Source organism: Musca autumnalis, unplaced genomic scaffold (assembly GCF_047663935.1).
Source record: "Musca autumnalis isolate F117 unplaced genomic scaffold, ASM4766393v1 scaffold_3, whole genome shotgun sequence".
NCBI classification, from domain to species: domain Eukaryota; kingdom Metazoa; phylum Arthropoda; class Insecta; order Diptera; family Muscidae; genus Musca; species Musca autumnalis.
The window spans coordinates 214,922,651-214,948,296 of NW_027411866.1; the positions used below are offsets into that span (position 1 = coordinate 214,922,651).

Genomic DNA, 25,646 nt, shown 5'->3' on the forward strand with positions numbered 1-25,646 from the left:
TTGCCATGTTAAAGCCGGGCAGGACCGTTTCTTGGTATCTTCCATCCCCTATGTCACCCGTTGCTTTTTACCTATCATCAGAATATCCCGAACCGTAATTTTTCATTCATAATAAAAATTTTGAAACAAATAACCGCATTTCACTCCCAATATCTACAAATAAGCAGATACATAAATAAATGGCTCATTTTTAACATCCAGATGACAAAGGTGACGTCATTGCATTTATCCATTCAATGAAAATCTTAAGAAGATAACAAAAGGATTAACTTTACGATACAGGAACACCTTTCATTATCCTCTCAGATTCGAATAGAAACAAAAGCGAAATTCGATACTATTCCCTTGAAAATACTATATTTTTTTCGAAAACAATAGTATCGCTAAGCAGTGAAAATTGGCTATAAAAGCTAAGAACAAACTAAGCATCCAAACAGTCGCTATACTTAAGTGTGACCAGTGGCAGTGCAACGGAAAATCGAAATGCCTTGGGTGAGCAAAAAAAAAAAAATAAATAAATTAAATTAAAAAAAAATTTAAATTAAAGTAATTAAAACAAAATTTATTAAAAAAATCAAAATTGACATAAAAAGTGAATTCCATTATTTATCTCCCAGACCACCTTAGTATTGGCCACGGTGTTGTTCAGCGTCATCTGTGGCAATCGTTTAATGGACAAACATTTAATGCGTAGCATATCAGGGCATACCAGTTCCTCCTCCTCTTCTTCGCCAGCAGATTCCGGGTTCTATGACCATTCAAGGCAACCATATAAGCCACCAACCAGCTCTAATCGAAATGATTTTTTGGATTTTATACCAAAATTTAAAGATGAATCACTTGGAAAACCGCCACCACAATATCAAGCAACGAAGTCCAGTTGCCAAGACCAACAATGGTTGGATTTTCTAAAACCCGAACAAGATTTTGTTAATTGTGATGATAATGGTAATTTAGATGAAATGACATATTCCGATGGTTATTTTAAGGGAAATTTAAACATATTTAAAGAAATGCCCTTCAAACCCCAAGGACGTAACATTTTTGATGAGGATAATGTTGTAAATGGTGGTGATGATGATGATGTTGGCGGTGGTATGGCGCCCTTTGATTTGTTGGCCCCTAAATTGTCTGCCCTGCCTGTGGCAAATTTTAAAGATTTCTACAATGATCTGGTTGCCGATTCGAATAAAGAAATGGATATAAAACGTAATGGTAATGCCATTGGTACACCATTGGGTACCCCGCCGGCCAGGGGTTGTGATTGTAAAGTCAAGGTAAGTTATGATTAAGATTAATAATGTATGTATATATAGACTTCCAAATTAAATTCGATGTTGGAGGGTAACAACTCATTACAAAGTCACAAATAACACTGTGAACACAAATTTTGGGGCCCTTTGTGAGTATATTAAGAACCCCGAAAGGCCAGACCCGCCGTGAGTCGAACTTCCGCGTTATGGCGTGATGAAGCTTTTGCTGGAGACCCCGTAAGCTATCAGGAATTAGCGTTATATCTTTGTTCACGGTTGCTTTAGCTTATTTTTGAGATAACATGTCTGTAGTCAAATCGAATGAGGATTATTTTCGTAGAGCACTTCGACTTTCTAACTCGCTTCCTTCAATGTCCTTTTCGTCCTTTATTTTAAGAGCCGCTATAAAAGTACAACAAGATGACGTTTTTCAGCTTCGACATGTTCTGCAAAAATGTTGCTCAGAAAATTTTAGGTACGGCTTTCGTTGACAACAAAATCGATTAGTTGTCAATGAGAGCCGTACCTAAAATTTTCTGAGCCACAATTTTGCAGAACATGTCGAAGCTGAAAAACTTTTTATACCCTCGAGCGGATCGACCGAGTTGGTACAAAAGTACAAGCGAGTAACCGATTTGGTCCAAACATATATCAGACAACACCCTAGGATACCTCCTCACGAAAGTTGTGAGTTGTTCGACGAATGTTTTTAAATTGTTAAGAAATGTACTTCTTGGTGTAATTTTTACATCAATTTAATGTTTTTCTTAAGCAAGGCAATGCGTCCTCTCATTATGGTCCAAAATCTCTAAAAGTCCTATGGTAACCTACTAAAATGGCCACAATAACAATCGAAAGAAGTTTAGGTTTAGGTTTGGGGATGTGTAGTCAATATAAATTGACTACGCCACTCGGAGACCTTTCGGTCCATTGTGATCATCCATAAATCAGAACAAGTAAAAAAGTATCAGTCGGCTTTGCCGACAGAGATATACCCTCAGCCTGTGCAAATTGAAACACTTTTTTCACAAAAAACTTACGTATTTAGGGGGGTTTCAAAATTTTGGTCGTATGAACCGACAAAAATGTTGATTAGGATTAAAGTTAGTTTAGGTACTTAAAGGAATGAACCGTCATAGACCATGGGGGTGCCATAGGGGGTTTTTACACACTTCGGGCTGTTTTCTCATGAAGTATGGACTTGCCCCAGAAACAACTTTTACCATCTTAATTGAGGCACCGAATGTAAGTTGCTTCAACAAAAATCAAAGTTAAAAAAACAAATTTGAAATTTAAATTTGAAAACAACAAATATGGGATTAAGCTTGACTACAACAAATAGTAAGTAAAACATACATCTCAACAAAACTGCCAAAGTGAATCTAAAAATCAAAGTGATTCAACAGCAGGTCTTAAAGTGAACTTATCCAAAATTTTGTGTGGGAGGTACGGGATTGAGTGGGCAAATATAGTCCATATTCGAACATTATCTATATCTGGTAGATATTATGAGAATGTGTAAAGTATGGACCAAATCGGTCACACCCATCAAGAGTTATCGTGCGCACAATTTTTCCGAATATTTTTGAACTTTTGTGGGGTAGGTACCTGATGGAGTGGACCGCTGTGGCTTATCTACAAACTTAAACTAAGTTTGGAAACAATATTACGAAGGCCAAATTTTGGCCGGAATCGGAATTTCCGTTCAAGAGTTATCTTGCTCTCCAACCACCTCACACGGTGTCATAGGAGTTTTTTGCAACTTTCATGCTATTTTCTTAGGAAGTGTGGACTTGCCCCTGATGAAACTTGTACCGTCGTATAGGGAGCAGTGAATACAAGTTGCTAAAACAAAAATCAAAGCGATTCGCGAGCAGGTCCTAAACTGAACTTATCCCAAATTTTGTGTGGGAGGTACCCAAAGGTGTGGACCTATTGAGTCCATATTGAAACCTCATCTAAATCTCGTAGACATTTCACGATTTGCAAAGTATTGACTAAATCGGTTACTCCCTTCAAGAGTTATCGTACGTACACATTTTCCGAACATTTTCGAACTTTTGTGGGGGAGGTACCGGAAGGAGTGGACCGATATAGCCCATCTTCGAACTTAAACTAAGTTTGGGTAAAATATTACGAAAGCCAAAATGTGAACCGAATCGGTTTATCCGTTCGAGAGTTATCGTGCGCTCCAACCAGCCAGAGAGACAGGCAGACGGACGGACATTGCTCAATCGACTCCAAATTGTCTGAAACACATTTCGTCCAAACATATTTGGGGTCTAAAACTATTATTTCGATGAGGAACATTTTGCCCATATGAAAGTGTATATACCCTCGTTAGCATAAATGCTGAGGGTATAAAATCCCTACCTATCGATATCCCCGCAAATTTTTGCGCTTTAATCCTATTCATATTGTTTTGAAAACCCCCTAAGTACGTAATTTTTTTTGGAAAAAAAGTATTTCAATCCACACAGGCTGAGGGTATATCTCTGACGGCAATATCGACTGATACTTTTTTACTTGTTTATCGTATCAAAGTGTATATGGTAAAAACCAAGTTTCCTTTACAATTCCATTTGAAAAACATTAAAAACATTGCTGCTAGATGAAACATACATAAATATTTTTTCGAAAAAAGTGTTTTACTGTTCGAAAAATCAAACACGAAGTACGAAAAAATTTTAACCAACTTTAAATGTAAGGTTCTTACACCTAGTAAGTTTTGGCGGATTCTGAAACTACGAAACTCATAGATAAAAAATGAAAAAAAAAACGCCGGAGGAATTTCTAAATAAATCACGGTCAAAGTTCACATTTTTAGGAGTTTTTTAGGTTTTCACGATATTGCATGGAAATTGGACTAAAGAAAATTTTGTAGCAGTGAAAATTATCTACAAAATTGACCTTTATGATAATTGCATAGGTTTTACCAAATTTGAGATATAGAAGTTCAAATTGGGACAATGCACTGACTGCATCGCCTCCTTATAAAACAGTGTCATGTACGGTTCACTTTAACTAACATTAAATGAAAACCGTTTACACCTGGTAAGTTTTTGCAGATTCAGAAACAGCAATGATATGTTTATAGATGAGAAAAAAATGCAAAAACAAAAAAATTCGGTGGAGGGATTTTTAAATAAATAGCGGTCAAAGTTCACATTTTTAGAGTTTTTTTTAGGTATTCATAATTTTGCTTGGAAACCGCAATTGAAATATGGCTGAAAAAAATGTGGTAGCTGTGAAAATTCTCTACAATATTTTCTTTTGTCGTCGGAGGAATTTTTCAATTAATAAATTTTTATTTAAAAATTCCTTCGTGTTACGTATTTAAGGTGGTTTCAGAATTTTGGGCGTATGAAGTTCCCGGCAAAAATATGGATTAGGATAAAGCCTAAAAGTTTTTCGTTTTATTTGGAAGTGTATCTTATTTTGGCAGTCATTCATCTCGATAGATATCGCACCCACCAGTCTTTTCAGTTGGTCACCATATAATTTAGAGCTTTTGGACAATTATATCAGGAAACATGGACTTGTCCACTAAAAACATCATATCGCTATGAACAGGGCCACTAGGAGTACCTACGGTAAAAAATTCCAAAGAATCATCAAAGAGACTCTTAACCTCACTTGAACCGAAATTTTCAACATTTGTGTGGGTAATACCCTAAGGAGTGGACCGAAATGGACCACTTGCACCGTTTATGAGATATCGTGCCTACCATTCTAGCGAATATTTTCGAACTTTTGTGCGGGAGGTACCGGAAAAAGTGGACATATAAGCACCTTCTTCGTATTTCATCTAATATTCGAAGAAATATTACGATATGCAAAGTATTCGGCTCGAGAGTTGTCGTGCGCAAACTTTGATCATTGCAATAACTCTTCCAGTCATATATTAAGCACGAATATCGGTCCACTCTTTCGGGTATCTCCCACACAAAAGTTCACAATTTTTGTCAAAAGTGCAGTATAAGGTCATTTGTAGATTGATTTTTGATATAATTCAGTTTAAGGACTGTTTAGATTTTTTTACCAAGGGAACTTCTTCTGGTCCTATATACGGCTCCATAATGTTTTACAAGTCCACGATTCCTGTAAAAATTATCCAAAATATTTCTACCAAACTTAATTTGAGTTTTAAGAAGGTCTATATCGGGCAACACCTTCGTGTATCACCCCTTAAAAGTTCCAATTTGTCGCTTAAGTGAAATTTAAGAGCTATTCGAGAAACGTCTTTACATGTTTAACGAAAGGTACTCCTTCATGTCCTGTTCACAGCGATTTCATGTTTCTGGTAGGCATTATGGCCAAAAAAACTCTAAAAAACCCTATGGTGACCAACTAAAATGACTAATGGGCACAATAACAATCGAAAGAAGTGACTAGTATATGTTCAACCTTTGCACATCCTAATATTCCTCTCAAACTTAAATAGAGTTCGACTATATCGGACAACTTCTTAGTGTACCTTCCTCGCAAAAGATCAAATTTGTCGCTTAACTGCAGTTTAAGGACAGTTCGAGAACTTTTTGACACCAGTACAACTTTTGTTGACAACTTCTAAACAATCCTCAAACTGTCTTTTTCGTGGGCAAGTGTATGATTCCTAAGAAAATCCTGTAGTGACCAACTATAAAGACTATTTGGCACGGTAACTGTCAACATCCGGTTACAAGATAAACTATGTTGACCTATTCTTCAGGTATCTCCACCTTGAACGTTCAACACTTCTGCGCTTTAATTCTGGTTAACGCGGGTAGTCGTTGTGATCATGACAGGACTATTATAATATTTGTTTGCCAAGGGTCCACTTTTTTATCGAAAAATTGTGCCTAGATCGTGCGATTTAACGCCTTTAGACTAGTGGAAGACAACATTGATGCATTTATTCACGAGATACCGGCCGAAATGTTGGAAAGAGTATGCCAAAATTGGACTAAGCGGATGGACCATGTGATGAGCAGTCACGGTCAACATTTGCATGCAATAATTATCAAACATTAAATTATATGGACCGTACTATCGATTCAAATAAAGATTTCATGCATTTTGCTGAATTTTATGTGTTTTTTTTTTTTTTAAATCACCCGTTATTTATACCCTCTGCCTTTAGGCTAACCCCATCGAAATAATGGTTTTAGGTCCCAAATATGTTTGGGCGAAATCCGTTTCAGACAATTTGGAGTCAATTTAGCCATGTCCGTTCGTCTGTCTGTCTGGCTGGAGCGAACGATAACTACGTAATATTTTTTCCAAACTCATATCATGTTCGAAAATAGTCAATGTCGTTCCACTCTTTTCGGTACCTCTTCCACAAAGGTTTAGAATTTATCGCTAAAGTTGTGCGTAAGATAGCTTTCGACCAGCTCAACCGATTTAGTGTAAATTTTTCCCATGACATTTCATAAAGACAGGTTCGAATGTAAACTATATAGATCAAAGTATTCGGGTACCATTTACACAAAAGTGAAGTTTATGAATACGTTTTGAAATTTTCGAATTCATGCAACCTGGGTCCATAAAGAATGGTGAAAAGATTCAGCGTATTGTGCGGTCCCAGTCCACATGTATGGCATGTGTTGGGTATGGTGTTGTCAATTCGAGCCCAGCACGCATTGAGGTGGCTGCACTTCCGCATATTAATTGAGATAAAACCACTCGTGTTTGCCTCGACAGCTGACTGCAATAGATATGAAGTTGTTTGCGCAACTAGATCAGGGTGAAAACTATCCAAGCCTGTTTGGTGGACTCGTTGATCTAAAAGTCCCCGTTTATTCCTCTTTCTTTAGATCATGAATATTTCTCCTGATGTGCGTGGGTTGGAGAAGCTTGTGCACAATATTGTGGCAGGCGATAACAGTTAAGCAGATTCTGCATCGGCAACATTTTGTTATGCCGATGACCCCGTAAAATCGTCCGCTCCTCATGAAGATGTTGCACTGGTGCTTTAAAACGGCACACTTCCTACAGGCCTTAGGGCCAGCGTTGTCAGTATTGGGAATTTTTCCCCAAATTGGGGAATTTTTATTTGAAATGGGGAAAAAATTTTCGACTTGGGGAATTGGGAAAATGTTGAGGAAATCTGAAAAATATTTGGGGATTTTTGGGGAATTTCTTTTTTGACTAGTTACTTCACATTATCTGATATTTTTTAATTTCAGTACGTGAATAGCAGTAGAGCTCGCGTGACGCACAAATAACATGCATCATATACTAACTGGTCGCAGCTGTAATAATTTATGACAGATTTGAAGTGTTACCATGCGGTTCGACGACTGACAGCGTACTAGAAGAGTGGGTTGAATTGAAATAACATTTTCCATCATTTCTACTGCTGAAGAGGACTTAACTGCAGAAATGATTTCTGGATTGATGGGCAATGATGAAATTAAACTTTATTTAACATTCATGTATCCGATTATAAAAGAGATAAATATTCTTAGGCCTGTTATAGTATCCTTTTTGTGGTTAAATGTTGGACGATTTCGGACAGATAACCCGTTTTTTATTCCTACAAGTTTGCTTTAATAATAAGTGTCAGATAAACTAAAATGAACTTTGTGTTCCTTTTAAAATTTAAAGTGCGCTCAAAAACAAGTAAAATTGTAGTAAATTTGATGTATACACACTGTTTTCCTTAAAATGGAATGGAAGATGTAATCTCTGGCAATGCGAACTTTATTTCTTATTTTTCTTAAATTAAGGTTTAACAAAAAGGGATTTTAAAGAAAAGACGTAGTAGTACGTTTATATGTAACCGGATTTAGCAAACCCACTGGGTTTCAAATGTCAATTCCATTGCTTATATTTCAAATACAAAAGACCATAATATAAACATGGCCTAAGAACGGGCCTTAATTTAAGTTTTCAAACCGATGCACATTTCTAATATGCATTTTTCCCTGTGTACTCGAATATTGAAACCATTTGTAAAAAAATAAAGAAGATATTGAAAAAATACTGGAATTGATCGAAAACGACTCGGCATACGTACCATGAGGAGCCATGGACCTAGGCTTTAATTTTGACTTGCTTAATTTTGATGCCTACAAATATGCAGTTTTTTAAACATACAAGCCATTTTTGCAGCAATTCACTGGGTCAACACAATTTTAGCTCTATACGAACCTTTTTAAAACCAGTTGTCAACACCAAAATCTCCACGGATGTTGACGAATCGCAATGGAGAAAGTTATCATTCGTAATTTGAAGATGGTATTAAATATGCTTTCCGTTCCAGCAAGTAATTCTTATGTAGAAAGAGTCTTCTCTTTTGAACCATATTCAGAAATAAAATGCAGTAGGAGTTACTAGAATAAATAATCAATTTTCTAACAACTCCATTTATTGCAGAAATTTTTACTCACCTAAAGAAATTTTACAACTCTTTCATTATACAAATTTATATAAATCCAATGAGACTAATGATTCTGAATCAGTTGAAAGTGATATAGAATACTTTACAAGTTTAATGATATGAATTTCAGTAGTAAAATAAAACTACTTTTGATTTTTTGTAATTATTTGTTAAAAAAAATTTTGGGGATTTTTTTGAGGAAATTCAATGAAATCTGGGGAATTTTGGGGAAAAGTTTTGGACAAGTTGGGGAAAAGAGACTAAAAAATACTGGCAACGCTGCTTAGGGCGGTATTATGGCAGGTTTAAATATTCTTCCATTGTATAGCCCTACCCTTTGCATACCGCACAGGTGCAGCATAACTTACCACAGATCGGCCTATAGTTTTATAAGAGGTTAACGAGGTTTCTTTTCAGCACCCGAAGTGTTGCTGATCAGGTCATCGAGGAACATTCAACTACTTCTTTTAATTTTTGCAAATAGCAGTGGCTAGCCCGTACGACTTAAAAATCCTATTGAATATTACAAGCACTTACATAGTTGGCCATCTGCAGAACATTTGTTCTATAAGCCGAACTAAGAAAAAAGTTTCATTCCTCTCTATTTGTTGCTTTCAGTATACTGATGTTGTTGTATGGCAGATAGAGCTCGTGGTTCATACGACGTCGATATTCACCGTCAAAGCAGATTGACCCGTAGATCTTTAGAATAAATTTTCTATCAAACATACCAAGCACTGCCTTATTGGATTGCGCAATTAACAATGCTTCAAATCCATGCCTTAGCAGGCCAGTATCAGCATTTCTTAAGCGTTATCTTTTGATGTTTGGTGGTCGGAAACAGAACCATCGACCAATATGTCCAAGGAGATCCTCATTTCATATGTGTGGGAGTAGATTTAGCAGAGGATATTCTTCCGACGGAATAACTGCACTAAGTTAGCTTTGTAGACATTTAACCTATCATGTATGCAATCGACTGTAAGACCCAATATCTCCGTTCGGTGGGTGTAGAATTTCAGAGAGGTAGAGGTCAAACAATTCCGGAAATACCAACCCTCCATAGAGAACTTCCGTTCATCTTTTTTCGTATTCGAGAAACGACTTGCGTCCATAGCTTTACTTGATTCCTCAGCGTCTCACCCACAGCAGGAGGAAAGTCTTCTATCAGGTATGTGATGAAAACCGAATCGACTCGATTTGCATAATCGAAATGGTATATAATCTCAGTGCCTTTGATGATATATATAGTTTTGCTTCGCATACGCCCCTTATTTGAATAATATTTTTAAAATCCATTTTCAATTTCATTTAAATATTCACCAAAATTAGAGATATACGATTTCGATTTATGGCAAAACGAGTCGAATCGTTTTCCACCACATACCTGTATATGTCCTAGAATAGTTTGGTATGATTGATAGTATCGCAAACCTTCGACAGATCAACATCCACAATGACTGTTCGGTCACACGGTCTGTTTCGGTTCAGTCCTTGACTGCTTGGCGTTTAATGCTGTTGTGGTACTGTGAAATTTCCTGAATCCATGCTACTGTCGAACAACTGGGAAAGTGCTTCTTATCACGGGTAGGAGTAGTAATAATTGTTCAACAAACAACTCAGATGGGGCAAGGGAGACTTCTCTCAAATCAAGAAAGAGCTGTTCTATCATCCGTCTTTCCCGAATTCGAGACTGTTTTAACTGTTTTCCACAATTTACTCAATCATATACCAATGATGCAATGCCTTAGGTTGTCAAGCCTCTTTTTCTGCTTAAGCTCGCATACTAGCCTGTTGACTTCAAATGTAAGTTTCCTAACTTTTGAATCTACAGGGCTCATACGACAAAGCTCGTCACGGTCATTTGCTAATCCTGTCGCCTATGTTGGGAAATTTGGTTTAATTTTGGGTATCCCACCAGCAGGTATGTAGCGAACGGTTGCATTGACGATGTCCGGAGTTCTTGCGAGGATATAGTGGACTGCCCAGCTCTTCTAACCTTGCCTCTAAACCTGTCAATTAGCTTTCCATGATTTAGAAAAGTACGGCGCTAAGAAGTTAAAAAGTCGGATGGTCTGTTAATGGAGACGATGATAGGGAGCTGGTCTAAGTCAAGAGAGATGACGGAAAATCCTCTCACACCAGACGATTATTCTCCAAGGCGTGTAATACACATTATGCGGTTGGGGTATGGGTCAATAAAGTCAAGATCAAGCGATATAGGTTTGTAGTGGACAGGCGAAAGCAGACAGACTGATAAAAAAGGTCAGTCCTCATTTGCTTCTTGTATGGCCTTCCACAAAATGTTGTAGCCATCACAACTTTGTACGTCGTCGTTTATGATGTATTTTCTAATCATATAGTCCACCACTTAATAACTACATATGTTTCGGGAGAGCTGTAATTGAATTTCAGAATGATGCATTTGCATGGGTGTAATATCCAGCCTTTGTTGCTGTTGAGTCGACCGCGGTGGCGTCTGTTATTTCAACGAAAACGAGTAACGGAGGGCGAAGTTGGAATCAACTTGTGAGATGTTAAAGCGCTGCGGGCGGCAACAAAACTGCAAGACAGGATTAGCCTCGGTAGTGCACCTTTTCCATATAATTGAGCCAATATGAATCGGAATGCACATCCCTTCGGTGATTTTGTGGGAACATATCGCTCATTTACTCAAAGAGTGGCATAACTCAAAAAATGCGTTTTCTGAGTTAGCAATTTCTATTTTTTCTACGACATTTACTACATCTTGTGGCAAATTTCCACGCCTATATCTCTAAAACTCAAAGAGTTACAACTGATTTACTACAAGTTTGGCATAATTCAACAAAAAAGTATTTTTAGTTTATGAAGCACTAAAACATTTCAAATAATGCTTGGTCTTGCACAGAAATTTAGCACTGATATCTGTCTAGATCTTTACAAATAATGGTCCAAATAGTTATTTTATTTTTTGTGTTATAATCTTTCTAAGTTGAGAAGTCAAATTTCAATCGCCAATTTAAAACGCGTTTTTCTTGAAACTTGATTTTTGGAGATGTGTCACTCTTTGAGTAAATGAGCGATATGTATGTAATCGTTCAGAAAAATATATAATTTTTTTCTTCTCTTTTCACCCTCCAGAATGATTTGGTGGATTTAGGTCAACAACATTTCCCACGTTACCTACTCAATGCCGTCTGTCAAACCGATGAAATGGCCGCTAAATGTTGGAGTGGTTCCATATGTCGTCCCTTGGAGTACAAGGTGAAAGTGCTGACATTTCGCACACTAATGGATAACATGCAAAAGGATTTGACACTGGCCTGGCTACCCGATGATCTACGACAAATATGGAAATTTAAAACGGTTACCGTTACGGCTGGTTGTTTTTGTTCTTAGAAAAAAATGATCACCACAAAAAAACGGATGAAATAAATGAAAACTGGTCTCTAAAAACGCACTCAGAATGAAAATGTAGTTGAAATTGATCTTTTGAAAGTCAATCAAATTTTAAATATAGTTTTCATTTATTATATTAAAGTTAAAAAAAAAAACTATTTTGGAAAACTAAATGTAAACCAAGGGAAATGCGAGTGGGGGAAATCTTCAACAATTTTGTAATTATATAGTGTTTCAAAAAATAAAATAATTACTACAAAAACAATGTTAATTAATGTCGAAATTATTTGTATAAATTTTAAATTGTAAATAAAATTTTATTTTCCTTATGAAAGCAGTAATGATATGTTTGTTGTATGACGTTTGTACTGGACTTCCTTCACAGCCCAATTTAGTTTTGACAAACCCTTCTCATACTATGGTGCTGCGTTGTTTGGTTTTATCTCTAATAGTCAATAACAAAATATCAGTGAAATGTATTTTTTATTTTATATATTTAATTTATTAGATTTATGGAAATCTATTCAATTTAAAATCAAAACCATCATTAAATTCCGACAAATTCATGAGGATAGAATTAACCAGTTCTGCTACACTGTAAAAACATTCACAGCGATAATGCATGGCATTAATGATGAACAGCTGCTTGAGCTGCTGTAGTGAAGTCATGTCAAAGATCGTTTGATATCGCAGAAACTCCTCACATTGTGGTGATGAGAAAAATATTTCCAGCTATGAGTGGAATTGTATAATATTCGGAAAGAATATTGTATTCGAGAACGTGAATGAATCCAACATGTTTTTTAAAGAATTTTTTAAATATTTGCACAAACATGATTTAAAAAAAAAAATATTCGATTGTTTGAGTGGAGTATTCCCCCATTGGCTCAACTTCATTTATTACCCTCTATTACAGAGAGTAATGTTTTTCAAAACGAACTGACAGTGTTGCAAAATTTTACTGATCGCTACCAATATCATGATTTCATCCCGGCGAAGGGAATTATCAATTGGCTTCTCAGTTTTTGAAATGATGCCTTTTTTAGCGAAAAACCGAACTCTTTAAGTGTCTAGTATTCCCATATGAATGAGAATCACACTCACTTTTCGGCTTTTCCAAAGAAACACCAAAATCAAAATATTTTGCAACATGAAATGAAGTTGAGCCAATGGGGGAATACTCCACTCAAACAATCGAAATGAGATTGAACTTCAACAAAAAACAAAACAAACAAAAAACAGCCGAGGCACGGGCGAATTGGAGCTTTGTTAAAAAACAAAAAAACAAAATTCCAATAAACAACCTCACAGGCAACTGTGTTGGTGTTCTTTTCAACTCACAGAATTCGAAGAATTCTTAGTTGATACGTGCTGACATGTTGCAAAATATTTTGATTTTGGTGTTTCTTTGGAAAAGCCGAAAAGTGAGTGTGATTCTCATTCATATGGGAATACTAGACACTTAAAGAGTTCGGTTTTTCGCTAAAAAAGGCATCATTTCAAAAACTGAGAAGCCAATTGATAATTCCCTTCGCCGGGATGAATTCATGATATTGGTAGCGACCAGTAAAATTTTGCAACACTGTCAGTTCGTTTTGAAAAACATTACTCTCTGTAATAGAGGGTAATAAATGAAGTTGAGCCAATGGGGGAATACTCCACTCAAACAATCGAAATGAGATTGAACTTCAACAAAAAACAAAACAAACAAAAAAAAATATTTTTAAAAGATTTACACAAAAGCCGATTATCAAAAAAAAAAAAAAATAAATAAAGATTATATTGCAAATTTTAAAGTTTAAATTTCCTCACTTTACTTTTTCCAGGTAGGAATAAAACTTGAGGCTTTTCCGTTTTTACTTTATCTTTATTTACACTTTAACGCTTTGATAGATTTATCACAACTGAGATAAATACATCTTCTCTACAGCCGCTTATATACATTAATAAATTATTCTAGATCATTCTTATTCTAGGGCTCTCTATTAACATCATGAACTTAAGGAACGATTACGAAGCTTCTACACGATAAATTACTTTTGAATTTATCGATCGCATAATTAATCTACGTACTTTAATGACATACAGGTTGCCAACATAGTGTTGAAATTCATTCACAATTAACAAAACCTTTACCAAAAACCTTACACAAACGTGGATTTTTGAAAAATTTACTCAAACGTGGGTTTTTTGAAAATTTTACCCTAAAGTTGGTAATTTAAAAATATTTTTTAAACACTTACCCAAACATTGATTTTTTAAAATTTTACAAAAACGTGATTAAAAAAATTAAACATTTACCCTAAGATGAATTTTTTAAAAAATAACCCAAACTGAACATTTCACAAAATCGGATTTTTTGAAAAATATTTTTTTAAAAATTTACCTAAACGTGGATATTTTTAAAATTTGCACAAACGTGGAATTTTTAAAAATTCACCCAAACGTGGATTTTTAAAACAACTAAATCGAAAATGCGATGTAAACAAACGTTAGTAAGCTCGAATCGACCTAGGAAGAATACACAAATCGCCCAGGAAAACAGCAATCGAGCCTGAAGAAGAACAGACGTAGGTTTATGAAAAATGGATGGGAAATTGTTTGAGCAATAGAAAAAATCCATCCTAGCCATTTTGCATGAGAGTTCACAGAATTTTTAGTCAAAATCTGGCTGTTTTCTTTTTTGGGTTCGCTTGCAGTTCATACGCTTTCACTTTGTACACTTTCATACGGGCAAAATGTGCCTCATCGAAATAATGGTTTTAGACCCCAAGTATGTTTGGACGAAATGTGTTTCAGACAATTTGGAGTTGATTTAGCCATGTCCGTCCGTCTGTCTGTCTGGCTGGAGCGCACGATAACTCTCGAACGGATCAAACCAATTCGGTACAAAATTTGGCTTTCGTAATATTTTGTCCAAACTTAGTTTAAGTTCGAAGATGGGTTATATCCGTCCACTCCTTCCGGTACTCGAACGGGTGTGCCCATTCGGTCCAAAATGTGGCCTTCGTAATATTTTGTGCAAACTTAGTTAAAGTATCGGTCCACACCTTCAGGTACCTCCCCCAAAAAAGTTCAAAAATGTTTGAAAAAATTGTGCGCACGATAACTCTGGATGGGAGTGAGCGATTTGGTCCATACTTTACACATCCTAATATATTTACCAGATATAGATCAGGTTCGAATATGGACTATATTTGTTTTGTTCAGTCCTTCGAGTACCTCCCACACAAAATTTTGGATAAATTCACTTTAAGAACTGTTCTCGATTCACCTTGATTTTTGTTGACGCATCTTGCATTCTCTGTCTCAATTACGACGGTAAACGTTTTTTTCGGGGGCAAGTCCATACTTCTTGAGAAAACAGCCCGAAAGTAGAGCTCGAACCGAATACTGCGTTTGTCCACACTTTGGGTATCGTAATATTTCTTCGAATATTAAATGAAATTCGATGGTAGTGTTTATAGGTCCACTGCTTCCAGTACCTCTCCCACAAATGTTTGAAAATATTTGCTAAAATGATAAGCGCAATATCTCACAAACGTAGCAACCGATTTGGCCCAAATTTTCGATCTTGAATTTTTTTGGCCAAGCTTAGTTTATGTTCAAATTTGGGCCCTATCGGTCCAATACTTGGGGTACCACTCATACAAATGTTCAACACATTATTGTAGTTGAGGGTCTGTTAGAGGATCCTTTGGACATTTTTACTGAAGGTTTGGCCCGATATTATGCTTTTCGTAGGCTAGTATGGTGCAAAAGCCCTATCTATCGATATACCCCGCAAATTTTTGAACCTTATTCCAATCCATATTTCTGTCAGTTCATACGCCCATAAATTTTTCAATCCACACAAGCTGAGGGTATATCTCTGTTGGCAAAGCCGACCGATACTTGTTTACTTGTTTACATTAATGTGGTCACCGTTTCCGCACAAATAATTATTTAAAAAAATCCCTTGGTGAATCGTGCTAAAACAGTTCATTTTACCGATATACGTTAAGAGGTTGTATTGATGTACAACAGTTCGCGTGTTACAATACACCAAACATACGCTTCAACATAAGTTAAATTTCTACAAATATGCCCATATACACTTTCATACGGACAAAATTTGAAATTCTGTCTCTGTAGTATCCGCAATTTCTTTGTTAGACTTACCTCCTTCTAAAACTTCTAACATTGTGCTGTCGTCATTATATATGGCAGATTTGAAAATTTTGTCATCGATGGCAACTAATTGATCAATATCTTCTACGTGTTGGGAGAAATTAGAATGCAGGTAAATGTCTTCAGAATCGTTCAAAGGACCGTTAGCAATCCCGCACGGTGAAAACAATTACCAATGATAGAAGACATTACATTTTTCCATGATTAATCTAACAATAACACGGCATCCAACACATTTAATTTCGTACTTTGATCCTTTTCTATTCTTGCCAGGATAGTGAATATTTGACGATCCGGCAATGCGATTTTAATTTTATACCACTTTGGTCCATGGGTTGTAAAACAGATGTGACATTGGGTGGCAAAAATTCAAGCTTAATTGACTTGAGACCGCCATCTTCGAACATGTTGTGTATTAGTTTGGTATTTTGTTGTTTGAGTTTTAAAAAAATATACATACAAAAAATTATTGAGAGAATTTCCTTCTTCGTATGATTCGACGTTATAACCGATGGCAAAACTCAAATATTTCACAAAAAACCGACGTTACAACCGATATGAGGTTATAAGCGATATTTATTTGTGTGTAATATAAAGGGCAGAAATTCGGGACTTTTGGATTTCTTCTCTGTAAGCGATATGACGTTACAAACGACGACGTTATAAGCGATTTTGACTTTAGTTAGAAACTACAAGTCAGCTGTGCCGAGATATATGTATGTATATACTTTATAGGGTCTCCGACGACTATTTCGATGTGTTACAAACGGAATGACAAAGTTATGGTGGAGGGTATAAAAACGGTTTTTATAAAAAAAAAATTAGTTAAATAAAGAAACAGTTTCCGAGTTATTAAGTTATGAATCAGAGCTTCAAGAACTGCAAAAGTCTTTTAAATATTACCAGATAGCAACATCTTTGGGCCTTCTAAAATCATAAAAAAAGGTCCTTGTAATCTTTCCAAAAAATATAAATAAACCAAACATATGTTCTCTTTCAGTTTTATTATTAGGATTTTCCTGAAAGCCTTTGAACGAAGCAGACGTGTTTTTAAACTTACGGAAAATTAATAAAACAATTTTCAAAAAAATCTGAGCAAATTTTCTTTCAAATCTTGAAATGGATTTGAATTCATTAGGCAGTGTCGCTCGCGATCCTGCTGAAAACATACCTCCTGATACAGGCAACCAGATATCGAGATCAAAATCTAGAATCGGCACGCTTTTGCATGCAGCTTGTTTCAATGAACATGTGTCGCCAGAACCTAAATCCATTGATGAAGATCAAACGCATTTGAGCCCTACAGCTTCGAATTCAAGACGCAATGAGGAAAATTCCACGAATCTAATATTAAGTGTAGAAAATCTGCCTTCAATTGATACAAAGAATTTGCAAAACCCAGATTCCATGCAAGACCCTTCAACAAGAATTTTGTCATTAGACGCTGATAGCAACATGGAACACGAAGAATTGAACTGAAGAATTGAAAAACTTTTCTGTCCCCCAATCTTTCTTTTTGGTGTAGATGTCCATAGTCTGATCAAAGATTTAAAATCGAGGAATATTGTATTTAAGGTAGTAAACCAAAGCAGAGTTAAAAGTAAGCTTTATTTACAAGACTCACAAGTACATACTGAATTAATGAACCTCCTCCGCGAAAAAAAATTAGACTCGTACTCTTTCACACCTAAGGAGTTAAAATGCCAATCCATTGTTTTGCGTGGCCTCTTGCATGAAACAGCTATTGATGATATTAAAGCGGATATTGATACTATGTTGGTACATGGTACAATTCAAAATATCTCCAAGTTCACTACTTCATTCTCGAGGAAAAACGATATAGACACTAGGGCTATAACCAAAAAAATACCACCACATAGCCGTGTAGAGCATGGAAAACTATTATGAAATACGGCGTCAATTTTTCTTTATCGCGCAAAAAGTTTCCGCACCAAATGCATTGAAGTTCAGTAATGCATTTTTTAATTTTAGCTGCTATGACAACATATTTGCTTTTAATTAAAATTTTTATTTTTTTGTAATCTAATTTAAAATCATTATCAAAGCATTCTGGACCAATTTGTTCTCAAATCGCGCCATTTCGGAGCATTTTATGAATTTTTGACACTATCGCAGTTTTTGCTTTTTCTTTATAAACTCGTGAATTTTATGTTTATATTTTTTGTACCTTCCGGACAAAAGAATATGGGGTCATTTGCAACGAAGTCGCGAAAGTTACAGGCTGTTTTTGTTGACTTTGCCTGTGAGAATCGTATATGTTTTTTACAAAAATACAACACCAGTACCACGTGGGGAATTTTGTCCTAATAATGAAAACGCGTTTCTAAGATCGATTCGGTGAAAAAAGTTTCCGCGCCGACTGTAATTACTAAAACCCTTTTGATATTTTTTCTACTTATAATTTTAAATTTGCTTTGTTTGAATAAATATTCATAGAAAAAATACAATTCTCACAGGCAAAGTCATTAAAAACTGTCTGTAACTTTCGCGAATTTGTTGCAAATGACACCATATTCTCTTGTCCGATAGGTACAATAAATATAAACATAAAATTCACGAGTTTATAAAGAAAAAACAAAAATTGCAATAGTGTCAAAAATGCATAAAATGCTCCGAAATGGCGCGATTTGAGAACAAATTGGTCCAGAACGCTTTGGTAATGATTTTAAATTAGATTACAAAAAAATAAAAAATTTAATTAAAAGCAAATATGTTGTCATAACAGCTAAAATTAAAAAATGCATTACTGAACTTCAATGCATTTGGTGCGGAAACTTTTTTCGCGATAGAGAAAAAATTACACCTTTTTTCACAATAGTTTTTCATGCTCTACACGGCTATGTGGTGGTATTTTTGATATTTGCAAAAAAGTGCAAAAAGTTATATCCCTAATAGACACGGGTCTCTTTCTTGTAACTTTGCTTCCTGGTAAATCGGTATCAGAATTAAAATGTCACAGGTATGTACTAGAACAAAGAGTATATTGGGAATTGCCTAGGAAAAAATTGGGTAATGTGCAATGCTGGAGATGCCAAAAATGGGGGCATATGTCTAACAATTGTAATAGGGAGCCCGCTTGCGTAAAATGCGGAAAAAATCATGCGAAAGGTGAATGTCAATTTGTACAAACTGCGGAAAATTTAGCATTTTGCGTAAACTGTGGCAATCATGGTCACCCGGCAAGTTTTAGAGGTTGTCCTGAGTATAAGAAATATGTTGAGCTTAAGAAGAGAGCTAAAGCAGTTGCACAAAAGAGGACAGAACAAGTTAACAATAATGTCGTAAACGCTTTAAACTATTTTATTAAGCCAAGCATATCCTTTTCGGATGCCTCTCGTGGAATTGTTAATGCTTGTACTCAAATTTCTTCAACAAAACCTAAGATTACTGAAGAATTTTTAAAGATTGCAAAAGAAATTTGCCCACCTAAAGTAACATCATTAGAAGACAAAATATTAATTTTTTAAGAGAATTTAAATCATTTTCAACGGATGAGGCTATTTACCAATGTGTCAGTCTCCTACGCGAAGTAAACGAAGTTTATGGTCCATCATTTTCTTAATTTAATAGCTTTTAACGTCAGGTCACTAATTGAGTATGGCCGTATATTCGAACTATATAATCTAATCGACAAGTTTGATGTTAATATTGCTTTCCTTCAAGAAACGTACTTGCGCCCGGGAGTGTGAGTTTGTTTCGAGGGTTGTAAATTTCTTCGGGACAACAGTTCACATGGTGTTGCCATAGTGGCAAAATTACAAATTTAAAATAGAAGTTATTTCCGATTTCTGTTTTCCTAGTATTTTTGTCTCTATTGATGTTTCTATTAATGGGGTTCCTAGAAAAATATTACTAGGCTCTATTTATATCCCTGGGAATTCAAATCCTTCTCTTCTTATTTAAGAAGTTTTGATTTCACCATTGTTGGCGGTGATTTCAATGCCAAGCATGTTTCATGGGGTGGATTCTATGAATAATTCAAACGGCATTCAGTTGCATGATTTTCTTGAACAACACCCGCATCTTTTTACTAGAATTTCTTCATCTAGTCCAACTTTTCCAAATGGTACGTCTTACTTGGATCATTTTATCTTCAAATCAAATGCATCGGACTTACCTAACCCATCCTATTCCATCTCAACTTTGCCCACATTTTCAGACCACTTCCCTCTTAAACTTAATATCACGCTTCCATGTGTAGAAATGGTTCTTCAACCTCACCTAGTTTTATGAGCTACAAGAACACGAACTGGAACGATTTTAAACTTGAGGTAACACAAGGTATTATTAATGATTATCCAAGTTCTGTTAATAACTTAACACACGAGGAAATTGACCAGCATATCGAAAAGTTTACTTCAGTCGTATGCTCAGTCTCGGAATCTCATTCGGAAAAAATTGAAATGGGAAGACGAAAGTTTTTAATTTCTGATAGAATTAAGAACCTTTACAGAATAAAGTATGGTTGGCAAAAGGAACTAAAACGAATTTATCAACGTTCGAGTGATAGACATAATCCGGAATATCGCATGTTATCGAAGCAGATTCAATTGTTGGGTATCATGATTAAAAAAACAGGTTGAAATGGAACAGACCGCAATTTTCAGAGAAAAACTGCGGGAAATTAAGCCCAGGCCTAACGCACATAGGCAAGTTTTTAAGATCATTGGTCATCGGAAGAGTCTCCCTCCACAAAAATTATCTGTTGATGGTATAATGATAACTAATGAGCCGGAATGTCTTGATCGTTTAAGATTGTTTTTTCAAGTTAATATAAAATTAGTTGTCAGATCTATTAGATGTTCACTGTGGTGTCCCCCAGGGATCAGTTTTTGCGCCCCATTTGTACAACATTTTTATGTACGATTTCCCCCACGATTATGAAAACTCTTCAAGCATTTTATATGCTGACGATTCCTTGCTATACTCGCGCCACGAATCACCTGTTATTGCTTTGAACCATGTCTCCCAATATCTCAATGAGGTACATCAGTATTTCAATAATTGGGGTATCAAAATAAACACGTCAAAATGTGAAGCCATTTGCATAAGAAATGCTTCTGGTAAATGCAAACGTTTTGTGGTACCAGAAAGTAAAACTTTAAAGCTAGTCTTAAACGGCACTGAAGTTCCATTTAAAGACAAAGTAAAATATTTAGATGTTGAGTTTAATAAACTTATTAAGATTAATGCTCACGCCAGAAAGGCGCGTTATAAGGCTCAAGGTATCTTTGTTTCTTTTCTAAAAATTCTTAGTAACAAATATTTACCAGTTAATACGAAAATTTTATTGTACAAAACTTGCATAAGACCCATTATTCTTTATGTGTTGCCAATTTGGTTTAATATTTCGCCGACGGTAATGAAGGAACTTGAGATACTTGAGAGAAAAATTTTAAGGTATTGTATCGGGAAGAACTTTATTTATTTATTCCAATTCTAATGTGAGACGGCTTTCCAAATATGTTTTTGACATTTTGGACAAGTTCAACTTAAGATTGGAAAGTCATGAAAATGCACAGGATTACCTATTTTTATCAGTTTTTGTTTGTTTTGTTTTATTATAATTTTTTATTATTCTTAGTTTTAAATTTCAACTCCTAGATTTAAGATTTTCTCTTTATGTAAAATTCCTGGGAGCAAGGGAGTACACTTGTCCATGTTATTTCCACCATATTGTCATTTTATTAAGAAACGCATGATGCTGTATAACAAACAATGTTATTAAGATAATACATTATAGTCTTAATTTATAGTCTTAGGTTTTTTTTATCATATTGTACCAATATCATCTTACTGTTGAAAAAAAGACTCAATAAATTAACTTAACTTTCAGTTTCATTATTATTTCGTTTTATGTTTTTACATCACTTGTCAAAAAAAAAATATTTAAAATTTACAATCAAATGCGTTACCAAATTCTGTTAAATCCTCCAGCATATAGTTGAAAATTTCAACATGAGGATAATCCTTTTCACAGAGAAGATAAAAGCCATTGACGAAGAACATTTTTTTGAGTTGTTGCAACGAGGTCATACCAAACATGGTTTGAATTCGTTTGGCCTCTTCGTCCCGTAGTGATGAGAAGTATATTTCAAATGAGGAAGCGAATCTTGCAATATAAGACAAATTTAATGAATTTCTTTTTTTGATGCCCCTAAACAATTCGAAGATATCGAATATCATAGAAGTGCCCAAAGAACTCTGTTTAAAAATATTCTCATAGGTAGCGTGATAGAATGGTGGACGCAGTATTGCAAATGGTAAAATGACTAGGTTTTTTTGACCATTTTCAATAAGAGGGCTAACATTCCACATTGACATAGAAAATGTTGGTTTATTGAAGAACATATCCTTGTCTCTGGGTTCCCAATCATAATGGAATTTCAATATTTTCATATAATTGCCATAAAAATCGTCGGCTTGAAGTTGCAAATTTTTATAAAAGGATTCCAAGAGTTCGCTGGTATTTGCTGATAAAGGTAAATTGCCCACTTGTAGTCTGACAGTTTCCAGTATCTCGAAGACATCTTGGGGTATCACACCCTCCTTTTTGCTCATACGCAGCGTTTTGTTTACATTTTTCACAGCGTCTTCAAACATTTGTTGTATTTGGGGTATTTCCTGCACCAGTTCTGGATGTAGGTGTGAGTGGATCCATTCAGTGGCGGGGGTGAGGAGATTAGTGGTCAGAACCATGCAATCATTGGACGTTTGGCGTTTGTTGGCCGACTGCAAATATAATAGGAAACGTACCTCCAAATAACGACAAAGGAAAATCTCCTCATATTGCATAAGGAATTTATCCAGCTCTTTGATGGCGGCACCATTTTTCATACTCAGCTCCATGTTTGGATTCAATTCGCCAGGGCCCATAAGTGCTGTTACATATTTTTTCAACCATTCGTATGGAAGTTCTTTGAATTTATAAATTACTTCTCCTTGGGTTTTAACTAAAATTTCAATCAATTTATTTTCGAACTCATCAATGTGTTCCCATAATTCCACAAAATCCATGGCACCGGAGGGCAGAGTGATACTGTTGTCAAGGTTATAAATATCATCTTTTATTATATATTCAAAGGATCCAAGCCAATGGTATGCGAGCATATCATTGAAACCATATTTGCGAAATGTGGCCATGGTTAAGGTCCAGTCATATACAACACCCTCCTTATTGAGCGGAGTGAGTAGGGCCCAAGTCATGTTCTCCTCTTTCTCCAGCCAATGCATAAATTCCATGGAAATAAATTCTTTACTTCCCATACAGGAGTCATAGAAATTCTTTGTCATTTTAACAAAATTTGGCATCTCATCGCGGGGGGTGTTTTCAAAATATTTCTTTATTTCCATATTACCGTTGTACAGGATCATGTCCCACATGGAGGTGTAGTTAGCATCAGAATGTTGTTCTATCCATTTGTTGCAGACATAGGGGTAGAATTGGTTGCATGGACTAACGTCTTCATACAAATTGTTCATAATCTCACGATAATGTTTTTGATTGACGGCATTGTGGTCGAGAATCCTCTTGCAGTACACCAATCCGAAAATGGTCACCACCAATAATAGCTGGACAAATACCTTCATTTCTCTTCTTTTCACTGGTCTATGAATTGTATTCTTTAACATTCGCAAATAAACTGATATTCGCTCTTAAATTTTTTCAACATTTATTAGAAATTTTGAATATTTCACACATCACATAGTTGTTCACAAATATCTCGTGACGGAAGCAATGGTCAAAAAATTAACAGATAAAGTGGACGAGCACAGCCAGAGGAACATAAGCAAAAAATTGTTATCACCACCACTACAACATAATGTCGGAATATTATATTTATTTGGTAAATTTTTTGTTATCACTACTCAAAAATAATATTCTGTCATTTAGTTGGCAACCCCAAATATCTAAATTTATTTAATTCGGTTAGCTAAAAAAATTAAAATACCTGAAATCGGAAGGTACCGTTATTTGTTATTCATGGGGGATACGTCAAAAATGGGCCTATGTCCAAAACATTCGGCGTTCGGATGTGTAAATGCCAAATTACAGCCGATTTAGGTCGAAAATGTGGATAATAATTACCGAATACCTGAATCAGGCGGTAGGGTGGGGGCTATACCAAAACATGGATGTATGTCCAAAATTGTTGGTAGATAATTGCTTTGACAACAAGGAACCCTAAATACCAAATTATAGCCAATTTGGTCTGAAAGTGTTATAAAAACTTCAAATTACCTTAAATCTGGCGGTACCGTTCTATGGAGCTATACCAAAACCCTACCTATGTCCACAATTTTGGGTAGGTAATTTTTTTAAAACTAAGAATCCTATATGCTAAATGACAGCTAAATCAGTCTGTAAATGTGGCTAATTCGGTCTAAAAAACTACACCAAAATACCCCAATTCGGGCGGCAATACCAAATCATGGACATATTTATGTCCACAATGTTTGGAAGGTAAGTTCGTTGGCCTATAAGAACGCTAAATGCCAGTTATATCTAATTCGGTATGAAAATGTAGCTAAAAACCTGAAATATCCTGAAATCGGACGGTACCGTTATATGGCGGCTATATCAAAACGGGGACTTGTGTCCACAATTTTTTGTGTAGGTAAGGACACTAAATGTCAAATCATAGCTGATTCGGCCAGCAAATGTGGCTAAAAACGCCCGAATACCTCAATTCGGGCTGTTCCGTTATATGGTGGCGGCTATGCCAAAACATTAACCTGTGTCCATGATTTTTAGTTGATACGTTTTTGGTCCCTCGGAACCTTAATTATACCCTCAGCATTTATGCTAACGAGGGTATATAAACTTTCATACGGGTAAAATTTACCTCATCGAAATAATGGTTTTAGACCCCAATTATGTTTGGACAAAATGTATTTCAGACAATTTGGAGTCGATTGAGCAATGTCCGTCTGTCTGTCTGTCCGGTGCGCACGATAACTCTCGAACGGATGAACCGATTTGGTCCAAAAGTTGGCTATCACAATATTTTGCCCAAGCTTAGTTTAAGTTCGAAGATGGGTTATATCGGTCCACTCCTTCCGGTACCTCCTCCACAAAAGTTCGAAAATGTTCGGAAAATTTGTGCGCACGATAACTCTTGAAGGGAATAACCGACTTGGTCCATACTTATCACATCGTGATAATTTCGGATAAGTTCACTTTAAGACCTGCTTTTGAATCACTTTGATTTGTGTTGAAGCGATTTGCATTCGCTACCTCCATTAGACCCTAAACGTTTTTTCAGGGGCCAGTCCATATTTCTTGGGAAAATAGCCCGAAAAGTGTAAAACCCCCCTATGTCACCATATGTGGCGGACGGAGAGAACGATAACTCTTCAACAGATTTGGTCCAACATTTGGTCTTCGTCATATTATATCCAAACTTAGTTTCATGGGGCAATACCGGTCCACAACTTCTGGTACTTCTCCCCAA

At 35.7% G+C, this 25,646-nt stretch overlaps 2 protein-coding genes across 2 annotated transcripts; one reads left to right on the plus strand and one right to left on the minus strand.

The window, feature by feature from the left end:
* Positions 1–600: 600 nt before the first annotated feature.
* Ptth (Prothoracicotropic hormone) lies at positions 601–12,054 on the plus strand. Its single transcript, XM_073973013.1, has 2 exons — positions 601–1,277; positions 11,743–12,054. The coding sequence occupies exons 1-2, from the start codon at positions 672–674 to the stop codon at positions 11,998–12,000; spliced, it is 864 nt and encodes a 287-aa protein (XP_073829114.1). The 5' UTR covers positions 601–671; the 3' UTR covers positions 12,001–12,054.
* Positions 12,055–22,080: 10,026 nt separating this feature from the next.
* LOC141398429 (uncharacterized) lies at positions 22,081–23,781 on the minus strand. The gene has a single exon (XM_073975714.1). It carries the CDS (start codon positions 23,779–23,781, stop codon positions 22,081–22,083), a length of 1,701 nt encoding a protein of 566 aa, XP_073831815.1.
* Positions 23,782–25,646: the final 1,865 nt, after the last annotated feature.